A 25983-nucleotide genomic window follows, 5' to 3' on the forward strand; every position below is an offset into this window, starting at 1 on the left:
GAAGAGGGCCGGCCCCCTGGCTTAGCGGTTAAGTGCGCGCGCTCTGATACTGGCGGCCCGGGTTCGGATCCCGGGCGCTCACCGACACACCGCTTCTCCGGCCATGCTGAGGCCGCGTCCCACATGCAGTGACAAGAGGGATGTGCAGCTATGACACACAACTATCTACTGGGGCTTTGGGGAAAAAAGTAAAATAAATAAAAATAAAATTAAAAAAAAAAAGAATACAATAGAAGAGAAAAGTACAATTTCTATTGTAGAAAAGTACAATATCTTTGATGAATATTGATACAAAAATCCTCAATAAAATAGTAACAAACCAAATTCAGCAGCATATTAAAAGGATTATACATCATTTTTAGGTGGGATTTATTCCTGGAATGCAAGGATGTTTCAATATATGAAAATAAATCAATGTAATAAACTACATTAACAAAATGAAGGAAAAAATAAAAAGATCATCTCAATGGATGCAGAAAAAGCATTTGACAAAACTAAACATGCTTTCATGTTAAAAACACTAAAAAACCCTCAGAGTTAAAGGAAGCTACTTCAACATAATAAAAGCCATATATAGAAATTCACACAGAACACCATATTCATGGGTGAAAGACTGAAAACTTTTCCTCGAAGATCAGGAACACAGCAAGAAGGTCCACATTTACCACTTCTATTCAACATGGTATTAGAAGTTCTAGACAAAGCAATTAGGCAAGAAAAAGAAAGAAATAGCATCCAAATTGGAAAGGAAGAAGTAATATTATATTTGTTTACAAATATTATCTTATATGTTGAAACCCCTAAAAATTCCAGAAAAAACTTTTTAGAACTAATAAATTCTGCAGAGTAGTGGGACACAAAATCAACATGCAAAAATTAGTTGTTCTTCTATACATTAATAATAAGTAATCTGAAAAAGAAATCTACAAACATTACATTTTTATTTACAATATCATCAAAAAGAGTAAAATACTTAAGAGTCAACTTATTCAAAGAGGTAAAAGTTCCAATGATGTTTTTTGCAAAAATAGAAAAATATGTCCTAAAATGCATATGGACTCTCAAGGGACCCTGAATAGCCAAAACAATCTAGAAGAAGAAGAACAAAGTTAGAGAACTCATACTTCCTGATTTCAAAACTTACTACAAAGTAATCAAAACAGTGTGGTACTGGCATAAATACACACAATATACTAATGAAATAGTATAGAGAGCCCAGAAATAAACCTTTACATATACAGTCAAATGATTTTTGACAAGGGTGCAAAGACCATTCATTGGAGAAAGGATAAGTTTTTCAACAAATGGTGCTGGGAAAACTGGATACCCACATGCAAAAGAATGAGGTTGGATGCTTACCTTACACCATATACAAAAATTAAGTCAAAATAGATCAAAGATGTAAATGTTAGAGTTGAAGCTATAAAATCCTTAGAAGAAAACACAGGGTAAAAGCTGTGTGTCATTGAGTCCAAATGCCATTGCCAACAATGATTTCTTTAATATGACACCAAAGACATAAGCAACAAAAAAATAACAAATTGGACTTCATCAAAATGCAAAAGTTTTCTGTATCACAAGATACTATCAACAGAGTAAAAAGGCCACCCACAGAATGGTTGAGAATATTTGCAAATCACATATCTGATAAGGGATTAATATCTAGAATATATAAAGAACTCCCACAACTCAACAATTAAAAAAAAAACCCAATTTAAACATGCACAAAGGACTTGAATAGACATTTCTCCAAACAAGATAAAAAATGGCCAGTACACACATGAAAAGATGCTCAACATCACTAAGTATCAGGAAAATGCAAAATAAAACCACAATGAGATACATCTTCATACCCATTAGGATAGTTACTATCACAAAATCAGAAAATAACATGTTGGCAAGAATGTTGAGAAATTGGAACCCTTGTGCTCTGATGGTGAGAATATAAAACTGTGGAAAACAGTATGGTAGTTCCTTCAAAAATTAAAAATTGAATTACCATATCATCTAGCAATTCCACTTATGGGTTCTGAAATAATAGAAAATATATTTATTGGTCTCTGCCTCTAGTTCCTGGCACAGAGCTCCTAAAACCCTTGTAATTTCCTAAATGATAAGAACACTAGGAGCATCTCTTGTTCTAATATTTGTCTTTGACTCCATCCCTGACACAGAGCTCCTAAAACCCTTGTAATTTCCTAAATGATAAGAACACTAGGAGAATCTTTTGTTCTATTGAGGCAACTCTGGGTGGGCTCCTGGATGGCTCCTGGATGGGGCCTGGTCACCAGACAGACCAAGCCCTGATTAGAAGCTTGGAATATTTAGCCCTACTCCTTATCCTCCAGACAGGGGAAAGGGGCTGGAAACTGAGTTAATAATTGATCATGCCTACATGAGGGAGCCTCAGTAAAAATCCCAATAGAAGGAGGTTCAGAGAGCTTCCAGGTTGCCAATGACAAGGAGTGCCTGGAGAGTGGTGCACCTGGAGGTGGCATAAAAGCTCTGTGCCCTTTCTCACATACCTTTCCCTATGCGCCACTTCCATCAGGCTGTTCTTGAGTTATAACCTTTTATAATAAACTGGTGATCTAGTAAATGTTTCTCTGAGTTTTGTGAGCCACTCTAGCAAATTAATCAAACCCAAGGAGGAGGTTGTGGGAACCTCTGGTTTATAGCCAGTCATTCAGAAGTACAAGTAACAGCCTGGGCTTCTAACTGGCATCTGAAGTTGAGGTGAGGTTGGGTGGGTGTGCAGTCTTATAGGACTGAGCCCTCAACCTGTGCCATCTGATGTATCTCTGGGTTGACAGCATCAAATTAAGTTGAATTATCTGACGACCAGCTGACATTCCAAGAATTGCTTGTTGGAGGTCTGGGGAACCCTCCCACATGTGAGAAAATGAATCTCAGAACACCATTTATAGGTATACTCCCAAAAGAACTGAATGCAGAGGTATAAAGACATATACGTACACCCGTGTCGTTAACAGTGTTATTCAAAATAGCCAGAAGCTGGAAGCAAGCCAGGTGTCCATCAACGGATGAATTGACAAAAAAAAATGTGGTGTATACACACAGTGGAATACCATTCACCCTTAAAAAGGAAGGAATTCTGACACATGCTATAACATGGATGAACCTTAAGGACTTTATGCTAAGTGAAATAAAGCCAGCCACAAAAGTAAAATAGTGTATGATTCTACTCATATAAGGTAATTAGAGTAGTCAAATTCATAGGAATAGAAAGGAGAATGGTGCTTCCCAGGGGCAAGAGGGAGAGACAACAGGGAGTTGTTGCTTAATGTGCCCAGAGTTTCACTGCAAGGTGAAAATAGTTCTGTGGATGGTTGGAGGTTATAGCTACACAATAATGTGAATGTACTGAATGTCACTGAACTGTACACTTAAAAATGGTTAAAATGGTCAAGTTTATGTTATGCATATTTTATGACCATTTAAAAAAATTAATTATTTTCAACAAATAAACAAACACTAGCTACATGCAATAGCATGGATAACTATCACAACCATAATGTGGCATAAAAGAAATTATATTCAAAAGGCTATAGATTTTATAATTCCATTTATATAAAATCCAAAAAAGAAACAAAAGCGAGGTCTGGCTTCTACTAATGGTGGAGTAGCTTGTTGAACTAACACTCTCACAGATAACAATGATAAAATCTGCATAAAATATTACAAATATTTATAGAGAATCATTTATCTATATGTAATACACATATAATAAATGTGTATATGTGTGTATGTATAAATCTCTTCCAAAAGCAAGCAGAACTGAGAGGGAGTCTTCCCTTAAATGATGGGAATTGCACAAGGAGATATTTGCAAGCTTGAGTCTTTTGCCTCAAAGCATTCCAAAATCTGTACATGGCCCAGAGAGGGGAAAAACTACAGTCTTACTTCTAATGTTACAGGATGTATTTTGGGGCTGGCAGAGTAGCTGGAAAGTTAGGGGAGAAATTCTGGAAGACAGGGACCCACAAAGAGGAAAATCTCAAAATATGTATGAATGTCTCCCCCACACACACACCAAATTGGCAGATCTTTGAACAACACACATGCAGGGTAGGCCCCAGAGGGCCTAGTGTAAAAACAACAGTTGGAAGATGAAAGAACTGAATGAGGATTTCGGCTATGCTCACTGCAAAAGAGATAGGATTGGAGTTTCAGTTCAGCCAAGTTAACTCTCTGCTAGAAAAACAACAACACTCTTCAAAGGAATACAATAGAATCCAGAGTCTCTATAACTATCATTCATGGTTTCCAGTACACAATTTTAAAAAATCATGAGATTTGAAGCAACAGGAAAATGTAATCCATATATGAGCAAAAGCACGCAGTAGAAGCTATCCCCAAGGTGTTGCAATTAGCAAACAAGGGTAAGAAATTAGCTATTATAAAGATGATCATGGTGGTAAAGAAAAATATTCTCATAATGAATGAACAGATGTTGAAACTCAGCTGAGAAATGGAAATTACCAAAAAGAACCAAATAAGAAGATGAAATAAAAAAATACTTTTCAGTTTACTGGTAGATTAGAAACAGTAGAAGAAACATGAAGATAGAGCAATAGAAATTATCTAGCCTGAAGAAAAGAATGTAAAAATTTTGAAGAAAAATGAAGAGAACCTTACAACCTGTGAGATGATTGAGTCCCCAGCAGAGAGGGGAGAGACAGAAAAATTAAATGAGGCAGAAAGGCAAATCAATAAGTAATAGCATAACTTTCAAAATTTGGTGGAAAATCTAAAATTTTAGATCCAAGAAAGTCAGGAAACCCACAAAATAAAATACAAATTAAAACCATACCTAGGCACGTGATAGTCAAGCTGCTAAAATCCAAAGATAAAAGGATCGGGCCAGCCCTGTGGCTTGGTGGTTAAGTGCGTGCGCTGCGATGCTGGTGGCCCGGGTTCGGATCCCGGGTGCGCATCGAGGCACCACTTCTCCGTTCATCCTGAGGCTGAGTCCCACATACAGCAACTAGAAGGATGTGCAGCTACGACATACAACTATCCACTGGGGCTTTGTGGGGAAAAAATAAAATAAATAAAATCTAAAAAAAAAAAAAAAAAACAAAGATAAAAGGAAAATCGTGAAAGCAGTCAAGGAAATACATATATACATGGGAAGACATTACATACAGGGAGAAATAATGTGAATGATGGACGATACATTATCAAAAACAAAAGAGACAATTCAATAACAAAATGACATCTTTCAAGTGCAGAAAGAAAACCCAAACGTCAACACAGGATTCTATATTTAGCAGAACTCACTTTCATAAAGGAAGCAGAAGCCACAATAAGAGACCGCACACCTATTAGATAGCTAAAATAAAAAATAAAATTGCAAATACCAAGTGCTGGTGCGGACTAGGAGCAACTAGAACTGGGAATGCAACATGATAGTTGTATTCGGAAAACAGTTTAGCAGGTTCTTATAAAGTTAACATACATTTATTATATGACTCAGATATCCCACTCCTAGGTATTTACTGAAACAAATTAAAAACTAATGTTTAAACAAAAACCTTTGTGTGAATCTTTATAGCCATTTTATTCATAATTGCCAAAAGCTGGAAATAAACTAAGTGTCCTTCATCAGGTGAGTCGAGAAAGAAACTGTGGTGCATCGGGACATTAGAATAGTACTTGGCAATAAAAAGGATAAACTCTTGATTCACCCAACAACATGGATGAATCTTGGAGGCGTTTCTCTAAGTGAAGGAAGCCAGATGCAAAAGGCTATATGGTATATGATTCCATTTACATGACTTTCTAGAAAAGGCAGAATTACAGAGATGGAAAGTGATCAGTGGTTGCCAAGGGATGGAGTGGGGGAAGCGGTTGACTACAAAGAGACAGTATGAGAGAATTTTGGGGGTGAAAAAAACAGCTCTGTATGGTACTGTGGAGATGGATACACGACCATAAAGTTGTCAAAACCCGTAGAACTGTACACCGCAAAGAGTGAATTTTACTCTGCAAATTTTAAAAATCAATCAGGATACTGGGGAACTCAGATGGAATGCAGTGACAAATGAATCTCACTGTATTACAAGCACGTGACATAACCTCACAGAAGGGGTGGGGATGAAAGGTCCTGACCTAAGTAACTTTGGAAGACAGTGTTTTGATGGGATACTGTAAAACTAAAGTACTGGACACAAACACTGTACACTAGGTGATAAACGTGTTTTTCATAAGGGTATGGATTAGTAATTCTGAAACTAGTTGACACATTAGTAAATATATTGTAGATAACTGGAGTTAAGTTTCTCAATGTTGGTAAAAGAAGTTACATATAAACAAAAGGAGAATGCTAGAATAAAATCTGTGGTGCTGGATTGGAGTTGGAAGTATCAGTATGAATCCATGTCCCTTTTAATATATTTATCCAGATAGATAGTTAGATTGATAGATAGATTGATAGATCAATAGATAGATGTGTATACCTGAGTTTATATTCATACATACATTTCCAAGCTCTGCTGAGTGGGTCTAGAAGCAGTTACACTCTAGTATCAATGAGCACACCTAGCTCCCAGATCTGCATTTATATCATTCTCCAATAAAAAGAACCAGGTTTTCTTGGAGAAGTGGCTAATTCTAGGGCTGGAGATGGAAAATACAAGATGAACCTGGAACATCTTGTAGTGCCAGAAAGTAGGAAAGTGCTTTAAAAAAACACAGAAAATGATGAGATGTGTCAAAAGGAATCAATCTGAAAGACTTCCCAATGGCTCAAGCTGGAAAATTGTGAGCAACAAAATAAATAATGGTAGCATTGGATTATTACCCAGAGAATAAAATAAATATCCATGAGTCTATACTGATATAAAATAGATTAAATAAGAAAGGAAGAAAGAAAGAGAAAAAAAAAGAATGAGAGAAAGAGAGAAAGAAGGAAGGGAGAGGGAGGGGGGGAATCTTCCTCACAGAATTCCAAATAATAAACGTGGCTGGATAGCATGAAATAGAAAATTGCCACTAGAACACCACAGTAATAATTACTGTGAGCAAGACTGACTGATGAATGCAAAAACTGTGGGTGAAACTTAAAGATGAAACAGTACATTTGCAGACCCTCAAAGCATCTCCCTCCAAATACTTAACTTTTTTCTCTTAATTTCTTTAAAAGATCTATGGCTATTTAAAGCAAAAATTATAACACTGTATTGTGGGATTTATAACATGGGTAGATGTAAAATTTATGACAACAATAACATAAGGGACAGACATAGGTAAATGGAACTGTTCTGTAGCAAGGCTTCCATATTTTACATTGATTAAACTAGTGCACTATTAAGTCTAGGTAGGCTGTGATATGTTAAAGATGCATATTGTAATCTGGACCAACCACTAAAAAATGCAAAGATGTGTCACTTAAATGCTAATAAAGGAATTAAGCAGCAAAAAAAGGGTTTGTACAAGAATGTTCACAGGAGATGACCTGCAAGAGGGGGCGCTGCGGAGCAAACACAGAGCAGAACGCCCTCAGCCATGCGAAGGAGCAAACGCTGACACACACATGCTGGGTGAGTCTCATCAACCTCGTGTTGAGGGAGGCAAGCTGGACAGAAAACAAAACACTTGGGATGATTTCAGCCTAGATGAACCTATGATGAAAAAACCAGAACAGTGGTTGCCTCGGGGGAAAGAGAAAATTGCCTGGGAAGGAACAGGAAGGAGTTTTCTGGGGGTGATGGAACTATTCTATTCTTAAAGGGGTGAAGGTTATATGGGCATGTTTATTTGCCAAAACTGTACAGTTGAGAGTTGTGCCTTTCAGTGTGCATACATCTTACCCCCCCACACACAAAGGACTAAAAGAATAATAAAGTGAGGTGGGAATGGGATGGAATGTGGATGAAACAAAATTGGCAGACAATTAGTAGTTGTTGAAGCTGGGTGATGGGCCTACTATGCTATTTTGGTCATTTTGTATATTGTTTAAATTGTTCTGTAATAAAACACTCGTATAAGAAGACAAACTCGATATACAGTGTTTGCTGGTAAGATATCGGTTACCTTTTGGGAGGAAGGAGGGAGAAAGGGATTGTCGGTGCCTGAGTGAAGCTGCTGCTAGTTCTTGGTCACACAAGTGTGTTCACTTTGTAATAATTCTTTGAGGTTTACATGGATGATTTCTGCATACATTTCTGTACTCATGTTATACATAAATAAACATTTTAAATCCTGCATATTTGCATAAAGATCCTAACTCAATATCTCAGAATAACAGCAGTGTTTTGTTTTAAAGTGGAACACATTCACTCATGACACCATCAGATGGATTTTAATACTTCCAAGTATCTATTAATGCCCTCACCCTTGCGTGGCCCCGTGGGTCTTTCCATTTTTGCCTCAACTTGGCAAGTGTCATGGCTTTGAGTTTTTATGATGGGTATGGGTCCTTCAGGTGGGCGATGTCCAAGGGAAGGATCTCTGCAGCGACCTTGACCACGGGAACCAGAGGGAGGATCATGGCATCCTCCCCTGGAGGGATGGAGGGGATGGTAGGACAGGTGGCCTTGAAAAGGCAAATTCCAAAATCCCAGGCACTCAGTATTTCCATTTTAGATATAGAATTTATGCTTCAAATACTGGCCAGCAAGTTTCCACGAGGGCTGCAAGCATCCTCAGCAATAGTCAGGCTGGTGAGCCCCACCCCTACCTGAGTGCCGGCCTCAAGGGACTCAGCCCAACCACACTGCACATACTCTGGGGTGTGGGCAGGGCATAGAGAGTGGTCATGGCATAGAGAAGAGGTGGGGTAGAGGGTGGGGTGGAGAAGCAGAGGGATGGGGACCAGGGGCGGGGGGACAAGGTGGGAGTTGGGGCCCCTAGCTGTGTATGCTGGGAGCTTGCAGGACAGCAGGACTACAAATCCCAGGAGGCTGTGGGCATGGGGCGGTGCCTAACCCTGGGGGGAGGAGCAGGGCGGTGTGCGTTTGGCCAAGGGCCAAACCGCCCTTGACTCAGGACTCTGGTCCTGCACCCACTGCACATGGACTGAATCCCGGAGGGATGCGATGGGACGAGCGGGACCAGGGAGTTAGGAGGATGTGGTGGCTGCATGGGCAGCCGAGGGTCTGCAGCGTGCAACTGCTTTTGTCCAAAACTGAAGTCGAACTCGTGCCTCTTCCACACCACCTCCTTCTGTTGCTTGATTCCTCCTCCCACCTGCGTGCCTGTGGGTCTTTCCACAGCCTCCTACCAAGTCCAGGGCCAGGTGCTTCTCTAAAATGCTTATGGGAACTGGTTTGACATCCCAGAAACTTTCCACTTTGCCTGCTGCCCTCTGCCTTCTCTAGCCAAAGTGCCATCCTTTCATCAGCTTTTGAGAGAGATTCGCCCTTGTGGCCGCTCTTGCAAGTACAACTTAAGAGCTTTGCTGGGTGGTAACATGGGCTGTTGCTTGCCTTTTTTGCAGATGTGGAAGTTGAGGCATCTGTGAGGTTAATCATTGGTGTCCCCAGGATCCGCTAAGGGCAGAGGAGAACAACCCAATTCCCAGGCAAGTATCTAGTAGGCCATTTTCACTAACACATTCCAGTGCAGTGGCCTCCAAAACAGCAACCTTAAGATGAGAATAGCTTAAGCATTTTGCCCTTTAGATTGATCACCTAATCTCAGCTCAGGCCTCAGTGGCCAGTCTCTCAGGGACACGGGTGGCGACCCTGATCACTCAGGAATTCCTGAGACCAGTCGTCCAGCTTTGGGAGAGGGATGTTCAAGGTAGACAGCACTTGGGCAGCATTTGAAACCCGTCAGCTGTAACATCTCTGCTTTGGATTCTGGCAAGGTTCCTGGATAAACATGCCTAGGGATAGTCAGAGGTACCATATTCTTTCAAAATTGATTAGAGTGGTGAAAGGAACAGAGCATAAAATATCCTGCTTATTTGCAAAAGATAAAATGCAAGCAAGACCTACCTGTTAATTTTTTTCTGCTCATTCTCTTGGCTGTACTGTACGTTTGAATGCAGAAACAAAAAACTTGAATTGCCAAATTCTTTTCCTGAGATTGGTAAATTAACTTAAAAGTCTTATTGAAACCTGTGGAGGAATGGTTAGCAGCTTTCATGATTTATGTCGTCCCTAAAAATCTGGGCATTGATCTACATGAAAAAAGAAGTCCCTGTTTATATTACACATCCCAATAGGTTAGATTTCCGATTCCTGAATGTGGGATATTATCAAAACAACTGAAAAACCTGGTCATGGAAACTGGACCCTGTCACTTTGTCAAGAATTTGCCTCTTTATGAATTAATGACACATGAATTCTTTAACATTTTTGTAAAGAAAGAATGAGAAAGTGTGTAGTGTCTCTGAATGTGGCAAGATAGGGAAGTCTCATTTGACCACATCCTCGGGTTCTTCTCTTGTGTTCAATAGGCCCAGGTGATAGTCCGTGTAGTCAGGTGCAGTGCAGCTCCCCCAGGCCCCAGTGTTCCATCCTACTCTGGCCTGTGCCCTCTTAAGGGGGTTCTGATGACACTTGCCCACAAGTGTTGGAAGGAGACATTGTTACATGAGGATATTCATCATCTTAAAACAAGGATTAATGGAGAGGAAAGTCTCAGGGTGTGTGTGCTCTGATGCACTGCTGTTGGGGTGTGGCCGCAGTGACAACTGTGCTCCCAGCAGTCCCCACAATAGCTGTCTCAGACGTTTGATCTCCTGGCACAACCACAGCAGCTGTTGACAGAGCTGGGCTCTCGTCGTGGTTCAATGTCTTCCGTCAGATTTTGTCACTCTGACCCTCCTCTGCTTGCCCCATTCCCACTCTTATCTGCTGCATTGATTGCTTTGTAGTTGTTTCCTAGGAGCCACTGTGTGTAACTCTATTTCGCAGTGTCTTTAGGGACCCACTCTCACTACACAAGTCACTGTACAACAGCCCTTTATCCTGGTGTAGCCCATGTTCATCCTCTCCAGTGGAGCTGTGAAGAACCCTGCTTATTCAGAGCTCCTCTCATTCTCATGCTGCTGGGGCTGCTTACGAAGCTGGGCATCTCATCTTTGGTCATCAACATTATTCTTTTCATCGATTTTCTGAAGTCGGAGACGATTTTGTTAATAATGTGACACTGACTGTCACAGGCACTTTTATGTATCTTCCCCAGCAGCTCTGTGAAGTAGGCCTGTGATCCCCATTTTACAGTGGGGGACACTGAGGCTGAGAGAGGTTGAGTAGCTTCCTTCACTTCACACAGTTTCTTGGTACATTTTGAGTCTCCACCTGGAACTCCGCCTCTCAGGTGTGTGCACTTAGCTGGTGTTCCACTTTGTGCCTCTCTGCCAGCCTCCCCAAAGGCACATGGCCCATCCTGAGTCCATTGTCTGCTTGACGGCAGTCTCCCTGCACAAACCAGCCCCATGCAGGGAGTGGACTAGTCGGGCATGGTCCTCCAGCTTACTCTGGGGAGGTTCTAGGTTTACTGCAAGAGCTGGAGCAGTGGAAGATACTGACCGTCACTCACCTGGAAGGTTTGTTATGGAGAAATACTCCACTGGCTTTTTGCAGGTGTCATGTATTCTTTGTCTTCATTGCTCCTCTGGGCTTTCTCTTACAGTCCATGCTGTGCAGTAACATACAGTACAGAGACTGGGGAACATAATGTTGTTGCCCTGCACCAAACGGTCACATTACTCATTTTTCTAATTATGAAAGAATTACATACTGTAAAAAAAGTCAAATTATCCATATCTATGTAAAGTGAAACCTCCCCCATCCATCCCTTTCCCTGCAAACTCACTCCCCTACTCAGAAGGAACTATTGTTAAGAGGTTACAGCTTATTCTTCTGGACATTTCCTATGCATTTATAAATACACACAAAGATTTTTAACATAAATGACATAACTACATCATTTTGCAGTTTGCTGTTTCCCAAACCATATATCATAGATGTCTCTCCTTATCAGTGCTCGCCACTCTAACTTAGTTTTTTAGAAGTTTTAGAGGTACTCCAAAGAACAGGAATACCATGATCTGTTTATTTCTTCTTTGATAGAGATGGGATTACGTCCAGTTTCACTATTATACATAATGCTGCAGTAAGATCCTTGTATGGAGTTTATTACACTGCTATTCAACTGCTCAATTTGCCTTGTTTCCTCTTGGTCAGAGACTATGATATATTTTTAACAATTTTATGGGAATTATTATTGTTGTTATTATTATTATTATTTTTTGTGTGTATGAGGAAGATCAGCCCTGAGGTAACATCCATGCCAATCCTCCTCTTTTTGCTGAGGAAGACCAGCTCTGAGTTAACATCTGTTGCCAATCCTTCTCCTTTTTTTCCCCCAAAGCCCCAGTAAATAGTTGTCCATCATAGTTGCACATCCTTCTAGTTGCTGTATGTGGGATGTGGCCTCAGCATGGCCGGAGAAGCGGCATGTTAGTGCTTGCCCAGGATCTGAACCCGGGCCACCAGTAGCGGAGCACTTAACCAATAAGCCATGGGGCCAGCCCTATGGGAATTATTTTATAGGGAATTTAATTTTATCACTGAATAAAGACATTTATGGGGAAACTGGACTTTAAGGTCATCCCTCTCAGTATTCTGGAGAAAAATCATGAAACTTAGAAGGTATGAGGCTTGCTCCATCACATTCTAACAAGTCATGTTAACAATTTAAAGTTGAATGTTTGAATAGCCTCTACTCTCTCTGTTCAGAAGAAGAATGACTTTTTCTTGTCTAGAAAACTTCTGACTCCAGGGGCTCTCAGTTGGGCTTCAGAGAGGGTAAGATATTGGTGTTGTATCTGTTTCTCTTCAGCTGTAGGCTGCATCTTCTAAAGATCATAGAATTGAACATGGTCCAATAGATGCATATGATTTGGGTCAAAAATTCAAAGTAATGAACCCAAGATAGGGATCTATAACTTTGGTTCTTAATAAAGAATTTCCTTTGATATCCTCAAGTCTCTGTGATTACTAGTAAAAACTCACCTATGGGTGAAGAGATGTGGTTCTGCTGGCAATGTCTGGTTTGAACATCCATAGTTAAGGCTGCCACATCCATAGGTAGATTAGACTTGACCTCTTGACGACCTCTTCCCTTGGTCTTTGACCTGGGAAAAATAAGAATTTAAAAAAGCTGCTGTTATTAGCACTCAATGCTAGAAATGCCCATTAAAGAGTGAGTTTGATTTGGTAAACCAAAGGGAGTATAAGCAGAACAAAGTGTTTAATATCTATAAAATTTGAAAAAAATTCTAATTTTTTAAAATATAACTCTATTTTTACCACAGTGCAAACTGTGTATATATGAATGAAATATCCCTCTGTCCATTTCTTAAGTTGTGTTCATTGACTTTATGGATTTATCCTCTAATTCGGATTCTAAGTGTGAAAGAACATCTTGGTCCTTCAAAGAAAAGAAGCCATTGAAATTTGATTTTCTTTTAGCTCGCCATCCTAGAGGTTTGAGGAATAAATTATCATGTAATGATACAATGATTCTGAAATCTAATTTTTAATTAGAGGGGTGTAAGAGATGATTGAATGGTGGTTCATCCCCATGGTCAAGGGTATTGTACACATGGACGTGTAAACACGATTCAAGAAGCTGCTTCAGCCCCGTGACATCCCTGAGAACCACAGTGCAGGAGGATCTAGGCACACAGCCGTCTGCCTCGATCTCCCGGGTTACATGTAGATCCAGGGGTCTTGAGAGTGGCGTCAGAGCAGCTAGCTTTTATCTATTTCTCCCCTTCCTTCTCTCCAGCTTATCTCAAACAGTCCTATCATATTTTAAAGACCAATTGTAGTTGTTTACATGAGCTCCTTGTTCATTATTGAAGAGTAATAATCAGGCAGATCATTAAATATCATTTAATCTACCTAATTAAATTTGTTGTACCTTTTGATTGATTAGAACAGTAAAGTTAGTTCAGAGTTTGATATTTCACCAAATGTGTTAATCTGCTTACAACTGCCATGTGCCTCATTCCACTTAGAAGTGTATCTTTGGCCCATCACAAGATTTTAATGAATCAAATCATCATAAATTAAGATAATGTACTGTCTTTTGGATGATCAGGAGGCATATGTCAATAAGAAAGCCAGCCAAGAACCCCTTTAAAGATGTCTTTGTCAGTGGAGAGGAGGTTCATCTTCATCGTGTTTTCCAGGTGGGTCGGCTTGTGTTCCCTGGAACTACAGGTTGCACTGTACATGCTTAAGATCAGCAGAGTAGATTCCAGAAGCAATCTTTTTGCACTACTTAAAGTTTTCTTTTCATTCAAAGATCAATGATTGATAAAAGGTAAGTAAAAAAAAAAAAATCAGTACTCTTGCTTTTGAAAGCATGACAAAACATCCCTACAGTATTTGTAGGGATGAAAATGCGGTGAAAACTTTTATAGATTCTGAGATTCCTGTAAATCTGTATTCTTGACAGAATCCAAAGCCTTGTCTGGGTACCTATTTTTAAACTTTAAAAGACATGTCATTCAAACCCTCCAGAATAAGAGAAAGAAAGCAAAAGAATAGGCGTGTCCCAAAAGACTGTAGGGACGAACACTTCCTTCATATTTAATTTACAAGTGGACATCTTCAGGCCTCTAGGAATATTGTTAGTGTTTTCTTGCTGGTAAAAGGGTCATCTGTCTTTGAAAACTTGTACAAGATGTATATGTATTTACAATATTTCTAAGCAAGGTAGGGTTCCTATTTCCCATGGAAGGTAGTGGCAATATGGAAGGCAACTTATGACGTCATTCATTTTTTTATGTCTCAAAGCAGGAAGACCAATTCACCAAGGTATATCTGATTGAACTGTTGGGTCAATTAAGTTTTATTATTATGCGAAGTCTGTCACATATTTTTCATTCTCAGTGTACCCTTAGAGTGTCTAATATGATCTTATGTGGGGATTTCAATTTATATTAAGCAAACGGGTATTGAATATCTACCTTGTGCCAAGCACAGTGTTAGGTACTGGGATGCCAAAGTAAGTACAATCTATTTCCTACCCTAAAGTTACTCATATCTAGTAGGGAAAGCAGCTCTGTTAACCACCAACTACAATACAATGCAATGTGTGCTTATTAGAGATACGCACAGCCTGCCATCTAAACCCAGTTAAGGGAAAATTTACCTTACTTCACCGATTCTAAGGTGCACATTAACTTCTCTGAAATAGAGATGCATCTTACAATTGATGGTGGCTCACAATTATTATTGGCGGGGGTTTTGTTTCCTTAATGACACACAAAATAATGGTGCGTCTTACAATCAATGGCATCTTCAATGAAGTACATTGGTTGTGTCTTAGGGTCACCCAGAGTTGAGAGGAGATTCTTGAGCTGGGTATCTGAAGAATGAGTAGGACTTTTGTTAGGTGGAAAAGCAATGTGCTATGGTAAAATCACTAACTAAAGCTTTAGAGTCAGAAGACCTAAGTCTTAACTTCAGAGACTTTGGGCTGTTTGTTGCTTAACAGTAGGAATGTTGTGAGGACAATAAATAACAGTTGACCCTCATGTAGTGTGCTGTATGTCTGGCAATGTCCTAAGCTTTAAATATATTAGCTAATTTAGTCCTCAAAACAAGCCTGGGAGACAAGATAGTATTATTACGCCCTTTTTAAAGATGAGAAACCTGTAGAGGTTAAATAAATTGCCCATGATCACATAACAAATACATGGTGAATTAAAGCCTGGGAGTCTGGCTACAGCTCTTCATCACTCACAGGAAGCTCTCATGTGAGTGTTTACCAGAATGCCTCTCTTTTTGTGGACTGCAATGTGTTGCACAGATGTCAGTTATTGATTGTAAGGAAGAGGGCTTTTCAGGTTAAGAGGACAGTATGAGGAAAAGCCACAATATTTTAAAGCATTCAGGAATTCCTTTTGGATAGAGATTTTGGGGAGAGGAAGGTTTGAGGCAGGGCAGGATGGGGGCTGGAGTCTCACTAGGCAGGAAGCTAGACTGTTATATTGATGGCAGATTATAAAGTGTATTACAGAGCATTCTGGCTTTTGGAATTTATCTATAGGCTACAGAGAACTGCTAACTATTTCTGAGCTGGGGAGTGACTCAATCATATCTGTGACTTAGGAAGACGATAAGCAGCAGTGAGGAAGAGGCATTCACGTGCAGCAGGACTAAAGGCAGGGGGATCAGTGAGGAAGCTGATTGTTTAGTGCAGGCCAGACAAGAGAGGCCTGAACTCAGGCTGAGTCATGGGGATGAGGAGTTGGGGGTCATATGAGAGACATTTTAAATGGAGATCCAAGCCAACTCAAATAAAGACAAGAGTACCTGTCCTCACAGAGCTCCTGGGAGGGATGGATGCACATCATCATAGGGCAGGCCAACCAGCCAATCCAGGAGTACAGGGCAGGGATTTGACATCCATGTGCTGCCAGGGAAACCCGGCTTGTTGACCATGACATCCCATAAATATTGTTTTTTTGTTTTGTTTTGTTTTGTTTTGGTTTTGTTCTTAATCTGATATGCACACAAATGCTTTAATCATGACCATCTGTTGTCTTATGTCTTTCACAAGCTAACTGGAATGGTCATGGTGACCTTGTGGCTGTTAGGTGACCTGGAAGTTATGGAGTGGAGTGGCCTAGGTTGGTGGTAAAGAGCTCAATTTCCAGAGGAGTCTGGTAAGAAGAGATTCCACTGATAGCCAACAGTAACTGAGTGTCCGTTGTGCTCAGAACACTAGTGAAGTGACTAAAGAACTAAGGAAGGTAAGCTCCTTGGTCAGCTGGGAAGTCAGAAAGGGAACACTTGGAAAAGCACTTTAAATACCATGTCAAACAATCAAATGAAAAAACGAATAATGCAGTGCATACAGAGTGTAGAAAAGCAGCTGCATCTGCTGCATGTGGCCACAGTATGTGCCCTGGTCTGCTTAGGTTGGATGGAGGCTATGTGGCCCTAGTGGAAGCTGGATCTCCCAGACACATGGCTGCAGAAATGGACTGGGGCTAAGCGGGTTCCTGACAGCTGCCTCAAGGTCTGGTTCAACCCTCAGATTCCAAAACCTTGGTGGCCAAAAGATAGTCTCACTCAGAAGCTCTGAATTTGAAAGTGTATATTTACAGCCTTGATTCTATTTATTAAATTCTATTCCACTATGCCAGGAGCCATGGCTGGTCCTTAAATAGAAAAGGACTTTCCTAAGGCTCAGAGAAAATAAGCAAATTTTATTTTCTCTCAGCTTCATATGTAAAATAAGGACGTTGTATAGGATTCTGGATGAATTATACGCTATGATATTTTTCTGATTATTCTAAAAAGAAGGAAACAAGACATTAATCAAAGAATATAAACAATTGCAACTGGTTTTTAACAAGTAGAGAGAAACAAACTGGTAAGTGTCTCTAGGGAGAGATAGGAGGGGGTGGAGGAACAGGGAGGAAGGGAGATGTCCTTTCACTACACAGCCTTTGTATCTTTTGAATTTTGTATCATGTGCATATGTTACTGATTCAAAAAATAGTTAATCCTTTTTAAATAGTGGGAAAAGAATTTCAAATAACACTATCCTTTTCACGAAGAGCTTCTTTTCTATAAAATCTCAAAACTTTGATAACAAAGAAGCCAAACTAAATTCCCTGAAAAGTCTCATTGAAGTCTGATAATATATATGAGTTAAACCGGTTAGGTTTACCTATTAAAATAGACTTTACTTTATAACAACTTCTAAACTCTGCCTGCTGGGCATTCAAATGAATAATAAATTGTTTCTACAAAGATGCCTGATCCATTGCAAAAACTTTAATGAGAACATCAAATTTTTAAACATGGACACTTTATAATAAACAGGATAGGAAGCTTGGTGCTAAAATGTCAAAATTTATTTTTTCAAAATACTTTGGATAACTGTATAACTTTTATATATAAAACTTTTTGTGGCTATATACTTGATTTTTGCTGACAAAATTGTATCATATGAACAATCACCAATTTACATAAATCCTGATTGTCTGCTTAAGGCAAATAAAACAAGAGTTTTCCAAACAAGATTGTGCACAAGAGATATATTAAAAATATCAACCATTTCCAAGGACTACTTACATCATTTAGTTTTGTAATACAAAATGAGAGTACTTTAGTTTGTAAAATTTCATGCAAAAATACTTGTTTAGAAAATATTTAAGTCTTGAGATGTTAGCATTGTTGAAATTTTCATTGCCCCAGAAACTGCTATGAAGCAGACACTATGACAGATACCTTTATTAGGTGATTGGGAAATGCCACAAAAATGAAAGCCAAAATCCTTGCACTGGAGAAGTGAGTAAATACCTGAGGAAACAGTAATTGCCTGAGAATGTCCATCAGAACCTGCAAAGTACCAGGACCACACTATCTAAATTCCACTCTGCAAATGCTTCTTCTAAGTATCTTGTGTAGTAGGAGACATGGATCATCAGTGGATGTTCCGTGACTCTTTCTTGTAATAGTCATTTAAAACAGTTTGCTTTTAAACTACATATGAGATTTCAGGCTAAGAAAACATAGTGGGGAGGAAAACTCCCCCCTATTTTCCTGGTGCAGTGCTATTATCTCCATTGTGAAGTTCCTGGAACAATAGTAGGGATGCAGTAAATGTAAGACCTCTTGCCTCCTTCCTTACCAACCCCAGCAGCCCAGGTATCCCAACTCCTGTCCCCAAACTAAAGGAACTATACCATTGTCTCCTAATTGGACAGTCCAAAACCAGACAGGAGAGAAGACGATACTGAGGAGTCACTTGAGCATGAGTATGTGAACCAAGACGTTATCTCTGTTGGCCTTCAGGAAAAACTCAAAGTCACAAGGTGACTCAGACCACTCGGAAAAGCTCCACTGACCCTTGATCCAGAAAGCATCTAGTTGGTTTCCCAGAGAACAGAGATTCTGAAACTTTCACTAGGTGGTTTTAACCCAGATCCATTTGGATGGAGATGTGAGAGCCAAAGATATCCCCTGTAGGTGTGTGTATGAACTGCTGCTTCTTCATAAGCTGTGTCGAGACCAAGCCAGAAAGACACACCCCCTCAAAGCTAATCTTCTGTTAAACAGTTACCAAGACTCGCTCCTGAGGTTCCAGCAGATGTCTGAGGACCAGGAGCAGAAGGCCCCAACTGAAAGGTCTGGCTGTCATTCAAACAGCACATCGGGTTATTGCAGCACCCTCCAGCCTCTCCAAGTAAAACTGCCTGGGTCAAAGAGCTCTGGGAGCAGCATAGTGACCACTTAACCAACATGTCTTCCAAGCTCTTCAGTCTTTTCTTTTCCAGGACATGAAGAAATTCAGAATAATAAAAAGTAACAATAACTACCTTTTACTGTGCTGCTGCTTTGTGCCAGACACTGTAGAAGTGCCTAATGTAGTACACCGACTCAATATTTCCTCACAACAACCTGCAAGGCAGTATTATTGTTCTCATTTGGCAAATGAAAAAGCTGCGACTCAGAGGCCAGGTAATTTGCCCAAGTTCATATAGCTGACAAATGGCAAAGATCGGATCTGAACTCAGGACTGACTGGCATTAATACTTATGCTCATTCCACTCAGTACACAGCTTTATAATTGTATGTACAATTACCATGTGCTTGGTAAGGCAAGAAGTCTCTAGCAACACAGGAGTTTTTTGAATATTAAATGAGACAACATATGAAAGCACACAGCCTATTGCCTGACATACAGAAACTCAGTAAATGTTTATTTTTTTAAATCACTATCTTATATCCTGGAACATGTGCAGTAGAGTGGGATAGGCCCACAGTGGCCTTCTATAGGGTTTTAAATGGGGACAACTATTATATATTTTAAAATAGCAACACTCACATTGTTCCATGGTAAGCCAGTTGGCCAAGTTAAAAATAGATTCTAAACATAGCAAGATCAGAAATTCAGTCTAAGATACCAAGTCATGGAAAGCAGTGACAGAGGTTGCAACAAAAAATGAAGAGCATGCAGAAACTGATTATGCATTTGTATAAAATTATCCACCTCCATTTCAGATTTGGGCGATCCTTTCTCTACAGAAGAAAATACATATATACCTACATACATGCATACATACACATATGCAAATAAACTAAGATGACTTATTCCTATTCACTTATCTGCAATAGCACTATTTACAAACCTATTAATTTTGAGACTTCGGTACTTATTAAAATATACCAGATAAACTACAACAGTATGCATTTTCTTAAAATCTTTAGGTGGAGGAGAGAAGATGGTTAATGTTTAAAATATTTGGGGGGCAGGGCCGGCCCCGTGGCTTAGCGGTTAAGTGCGCGCACTCCGCTGCTGGCGGCCCGGGTCCGGATCCTGGGCGCGCACCGATGCACCACTTCTCCGGCCATGCTGAGGCCGGGTCCCACACACTCAACTAGAAGGATGTGCAGCTATGACATACAACTATCTACTGGGGCTTTGGGGGGAAAAAAAATAAATAAAATCTTTAAAAAAAATTGGGGGGGCAGATGCACACATGACTGGACGGGTAGATAACTAGAAAGGATGGAGGCCAAAGGCTACATTCATAACTATTCTCTCTGCCCCACTGGCAGACTTAGAAAGTTGGATTAACACTCTGTCATTTGAAACCCTGGGAGCTGGTATGCCAGATACAAACTCTAGTTGCTGTGCCAAGGACTCATTCCCCAGACCCACTAGTGGCTTTCAGGAGAAGGGGTGGATTTAGGCTCTCCTTAGTCCCCTACTTTAAAAATGTTGTCTGGAGCACACAATTGGTTCTCTCTCAGTTGCCAGGGTGCCCCAGTTGTGGGCATGTTTACTTAGGGAGGAAGACATGAAATGCGTGTCTTTAAATCACATACTCTTATTCCATGAACATCAAGAAGAGAATGACAGATGGGTATGTATCATAACTTGAAGTAAAGGCACATCACACCAAGCAAACCTTGCCATAAAAAGATATATATAAAGACAGATACATTTGAGGAATGAACTTTTTGGGTATAATATAAAGGATTAAAAGAAACCTACAGAAGGACTCACCATAAAATTGATTTATAAATGTAGAAGCAATAACCTTTCTCCTTAAATAAAGTTTAAAGAGGTTTATTTGTAAAATATGATGCAAAATAGAATGAGGGACAAAAACATAGGAGAGTGGTTAATCATGCAGGTTCTAGAGTCAGGGTACCTGAGTTCATGTCTCAGTTTGTTCAACACAAACTGGGGGTCTTTGGATGGGTAACCTCACTTCTCCAGGCCACAGTTTCCTAAAATGTGAAGTGGGAATAATCTTAGTACCTCATAGGGTCGTTGTGAGTGTTAAAGTCCTATATGCTAGTCATGGGCTTAGCATGGAGGATTCTAAATATTAGTTATTATCATTTTGTAAAAGTAACAGAGGTGACAGATATTACTAAATTCCTGAGATAAGCAGATTACCATAATTGAGGACTGATTTTCCCAAGAGCTAAGGGAAAAAAAAAGATTTTCTTTTCTGACAAAGAAACAATAAACATTCATCAATGAAGACTATCCAAACTTAAAGAGGAGATTCTTTTTTTTTTAATAATTTTATTTATTTATTTTTTCCCCCAAAGCCCCAGTAGATAGTTGTATGTCATAGCTGCACATCCTTGCTGTATGTGGGACGTGGCCTCAGTATGGCTGGAGAAGCGGCGCGTCGGTGCGCGCCCGGGATCTGAACCCGGGCCACCAGCAGCGGAGCGCGTGCACTTAACCACTAAGCCATGGGGCAAGCCCAAGAGGAGACTCTTTTTTTTTTAATTTTTTGTTTATTGCACTAACATTGGTTTATAACATTGTATAAATTTTAGGTGTACATCATTATACTTCTATTTCTGCATAGATTACATCATGTTCAAAATCATTAACTATCAGGGAAATGCAAATCAAAACTACAATGAGATATCACCTCACGCCCATCAGAATGGCTATAATTAACAAGACAGGAAACAACATGTGTTGGAGAGGATGTGGAGAGAAGGGAACTCTCATATACTGCTGGTGGGAGTGCAAACTGGCGCAGCCACTATGGAAAACAGTGTGGAGATTCCTCAAAAAATCAAGGATAGAACTACCATATGATCCAGCTATTCCACTGCTGGGTATTTATCCAAAGAACTTGAAAACACCAATGCATAAAGATACATGCACCCCTGTGTTCATTGCAGCATTATTCACAATAGCCAAGACTTGGAAGGAGATTCTTAAATGAACCTTCGACTACAGGACATTTCATGGAATAGCGGGTATCATCAAAGGCAGCTTTGCACATCACAGAAATAAGTGTTCCAGCAAGGAACCTGAGTCCACTCTCCACAAGAGCTGAGGAGGAGAGCACTATATGGAACTAATGCTGCAACTGAGACGTGATCCAAATTCTTGCCTTCTGACTTACATGAGTAGCACATGGAAAATCAAGAAAAATGGACAGACAAAAAAATTTCAGAGGACTGATATCTTAAGTGTGTCTTTAGCAGAACTGGATCACGGTTTATTCATAATTAACTTATCTAAATCTTTGGTTCAACAAGTATTTGTTTCAGGCATTGGGCAAAGGCATATGGGTTATGAAGATGAATAAGATGCATTACTCTTTTTGGCCTTGTGTGTTCCACATGTGGATTAAAGAAAGAGCCATATGCTTTGGATACTTGAAGTGAGGGAAGGAAGCCTTATGTAAAAATGAGAGTCAAATGTCTCCTTTCCTCCCAAATCGAAGGCCAGTTTGGCTGATGCCATGGGGAATGGGGTCACCTGCCGATAGCATCATGACAGAACTTCACTTGAGAAAGAGCCATGAATTAACTCAAACACCGGGATAAAGTCACGGTTAATATGTCAAGTTACATGCCATGTAATATGGGGAAATTGTTACAGCCTGAAAAACTTTAAGATAGGTTTAATCAGCCCTTCTCTTTATTCACAAATTGGTCCTGTAGACTTTGTCTAATTTGAAGGTATTTTTCAATTAGATTTAATTGCTCTTGCTCTGTGCTCCCTAACCTCTGAGAATTTCTCTAATAGAGTACTTTTATTATTGTACTGCCTTCACCCTGGAAATTCTAAGGTGACTGTTCATTAATTGAACCAAATTATTAGAGAGTATTAATTAAAAAATAAGAGTTCAGAGACACAGCCCTGTTTGACACAATTTCTTGAATGGATTAGTACAGTAATTAATCCAGTGTTTCCCAAACTTTATTCAGTTACCCTTTATTTCTTGTTTTCGTCATATTGTATGTCAAGTCATATGTTACATGTACAGTTAGATACTTAATATTTTCTTTAATTTGACATAAATTGACTAATTTTTAAAATTTAATCTCATCTTAAGCAATGATATTTGTGAAATCATGGATTCGAGGTACTAAATTTTTTAATACATTAAAACAAAAACAATCATCTAAATTAAAAAAAATGAGCCACCTAAAATAGTCTCCCACAGGGGCTAACACTGAGGCCTCCTGGTTAGTTTCAACATGCTCTGGTGGCCCGGGTTCAGTTCCTGGGTGTGGACCTACACCACTCATCAGTGGCCATGCTGTGGCAGTGACCTACATACAAAAAATAGAGGAAGATTGGCACAGCTATTAGCTCAGGGTGAATATTCCACAAGCAAAAAGAGAAAGATTGGCAACAGGTGTTAGCTCAGGGCAAAGCTTACTCAGTAAAAAAAAAAAAAAAAAAAAGTCTCCAACTCATTTTGGGAAGCAGGGATCAATAAATTAATGAAACTTGGAACTTGAAAGACTTTTTTTAGCTTTTCTATTCCAATCCAGAGTTCTATAGAGGTTAAGAAACTCAGCCAGCCACCAGCCGAGGGAAGAGTCAGGAGTAGAACCTCATTCTATGGTTTAATGTTATAAGTTTAGTGCCTTCTTTACCATGTTTGGTTGCAAAATGTGCCCCCAATTAGCTGGATAGCTACTTAAGTATAAGAATGCCTACCAAATAAAATAATTTTTGTCTGAGTGTAAATGATGCTAACAGATCAAACTGCTTAAGATCACTAGAATATTTTTCTTATTATTCACCAAAGCAATAACTGTCTCCAATTATTTAAATATAATACAATAAAAAGAATAAGATTACATTAATACAAGATGTTAATAATAGGGGAAACTGTGTATTTGGGGGGAACTGAAAAGTATATAGGAACTCTACTTTTTGCTTAATTTTTCTGTAAACCTAAAACTGCTCTAAATAATAAAGTCTATTAATAAAAACAAAGAATGCTATTGAGGCATAGTCCTGTTTAAAACTGGGATTATATCTAGCTGATACCTTTCTCATCCACTTTAATATTAGCATTTTGCTACGGAATATTAAGCAGCATTAATTTCCTGGATAGCACAAGACTGGACAGAGAGGAGAGTACAGCAGACTTGATGGCATATAGGTGTATAGACCCTGGATTGGATATGAAATTTGCTTTAACATTATTAAGATAGTGATCCTATTCAACACGTTTGATCCTCAAATTCTACTCATGTTGTTACTAGGTAAGTGATGCTTAATGGAAAAAATCATAAGTGTCATCCTAAGATTTCAAAGAATAAGCATTATCAAGTGGTAAAAATGTTATATCCATTTTAAAGAAATGGAGGCATAGAGGTCTAATAAATACTCTACAGAAATTCCAGCAATAGATATTCCTAAATAACACCAGAGAAAAAATAGAAATGAAATTCAGGATTCTAGGGTCCTGGCTCTCCCATCATGCTCTTCATTGTTAAAGTGTCTATTCTTTTAAAAATAATTCATATAAAGAAAGACAGGGTCACAGTCTTTGGGGCACTCACATTTTAAAAGAGAGGGCATTAAAAAGAAGCTACACGGGGAGTGACATCAGCATCATGGCGGAGTGAGGTTTCCCGTGAACTCTTCCCCCGACAAGATACAACAAAAGCAACAGTCACAGACAAACAACGGAATCCCAGACAGTGAAAAGCTAGAGTGGAGGGATCCACACTGCCGCACATCTGAGAGCGGAACGTGCTGGGCCCCTGGAGGAAGTGGGGAGAGGTAAGGAGAACTCCTCTCCCTCCCCATCAGATCAGCGACCCCGGTCCGCGCGGCTCCCAGAGAGGGGGGAGGGGCGGCCCTCGGCAGGGAAACCGTGGCTCTTCGGACTCTCTCAGCCAGTGGGAAACTCCCGCACAGAGGACTCAGAGGAGCCACAGGGCTACCATCAACATCTGAGCACCCCAGAGAGCGGATAAAGAGGGGCAATCGAGAAGCCTCCCACGTCAGGGACCCAGAGGGTAAAAGAGAGCGCTCCCCCCTCCCCGCAACCCGGACTCTGCAGCTCAACCGACCAGACCAGACCTAGCGATCCCAGGCAGACCTGATCAAAAGACTGGACCCATGGATCGCAGCGGGGGGGGGGGCGGAAAAAACAAAACTGCGGATCGCAGCAGAAAAACCGGGGCAGAGCGCAGGGGGCTTAGACTACACAGCCCTTTACCACCAGACAGTGGCGGGAGGTGGAAATTGCAACCAGAGACTTCCAGGATGAGGAAAAACAAAACCAACACAGGAACCACAATGCAAAAATATATGAAATCACCAGACCAGAAACAAAATGACAAGCACCCAGAAATCAACCCCGAAGACACAGAAATCCATAAACTAAATGACAGAGATTTCAAAATAGCTATCATAAAAACACTCAATGAAATACGAGACAACACAAACAATTCAATGAGATTAGAAGTTTCTTCACAAAAGAGATTGAAATCATAAAGAAAAGCCAATCAGTGCTGATGGAGATGAAGAACACAATGGAGGAGATAAAGGAGAATCTGGAATCTTTAAAGAACAGAGCTGACAATATGGAGGAAAGAATTAGTACTTTAGAGGATAGGAATACAGATATACTCCAGATGGAAGAGGAGAGAGAACTAAGACTAAAAAGAAATGAAGAAAGTCTCCGAGAAATATCTGACTCTATTAGAAAATGTAACATAAGAA

General features: G+C 39.8%; 1 protein-coding gene across 1 annotated transcript in view; it reads right to left on the reverse strand.

Annotated features, from left to right (window-relative positions):
- Nucleotides 1–230: 230 nt before the first annotated feature.
- Nucleotides 231–25983, reverse strand: part of LOC147911299 (uncharacterized) — a 37731-nt gene continuing 11978 nt past the window's right edge. Inside the window, exons 3-5 of the mRNA XM_087428009.1 lie at nucleotides 12996–13117; nucleotides 11518–11665; nucleotides 231–5081 (exon numbers count right to left, since the gene is read on the reverse strand). Coding sequence (XP_087284135.1) covers nucleotides 11565–11665; nucleotides 12996–13117 — 223 coding nt within the window. The 3' untranslated portion in view covers nucleotides 231–5081; nucleotides 11518–11564. The remainder of the gene's footprint in view (nucleotides 5082–11517; nucleotides 11666–12995; nucleotides 13118–25983) is intronic.

The sequence above is a fragment of the Ceratotherium simum genome, unplaced genomic scaffold (genome assembly GCF_057802395.1).
Source record: "Ceratotherium simum simum isolate JZ-2026a unplaced genomic scaffold, ASM5780239v1 HiC_scaffold_43, whole genome shotgun sequence".
In the NCBI taxonomy this organism is placed as follows: Eukaryota; Metazoa; Chordata; class Mammalia; order Perissodactyla; family Rhinocerotidae; genus Ceratotherium; species Ceratotherium simum.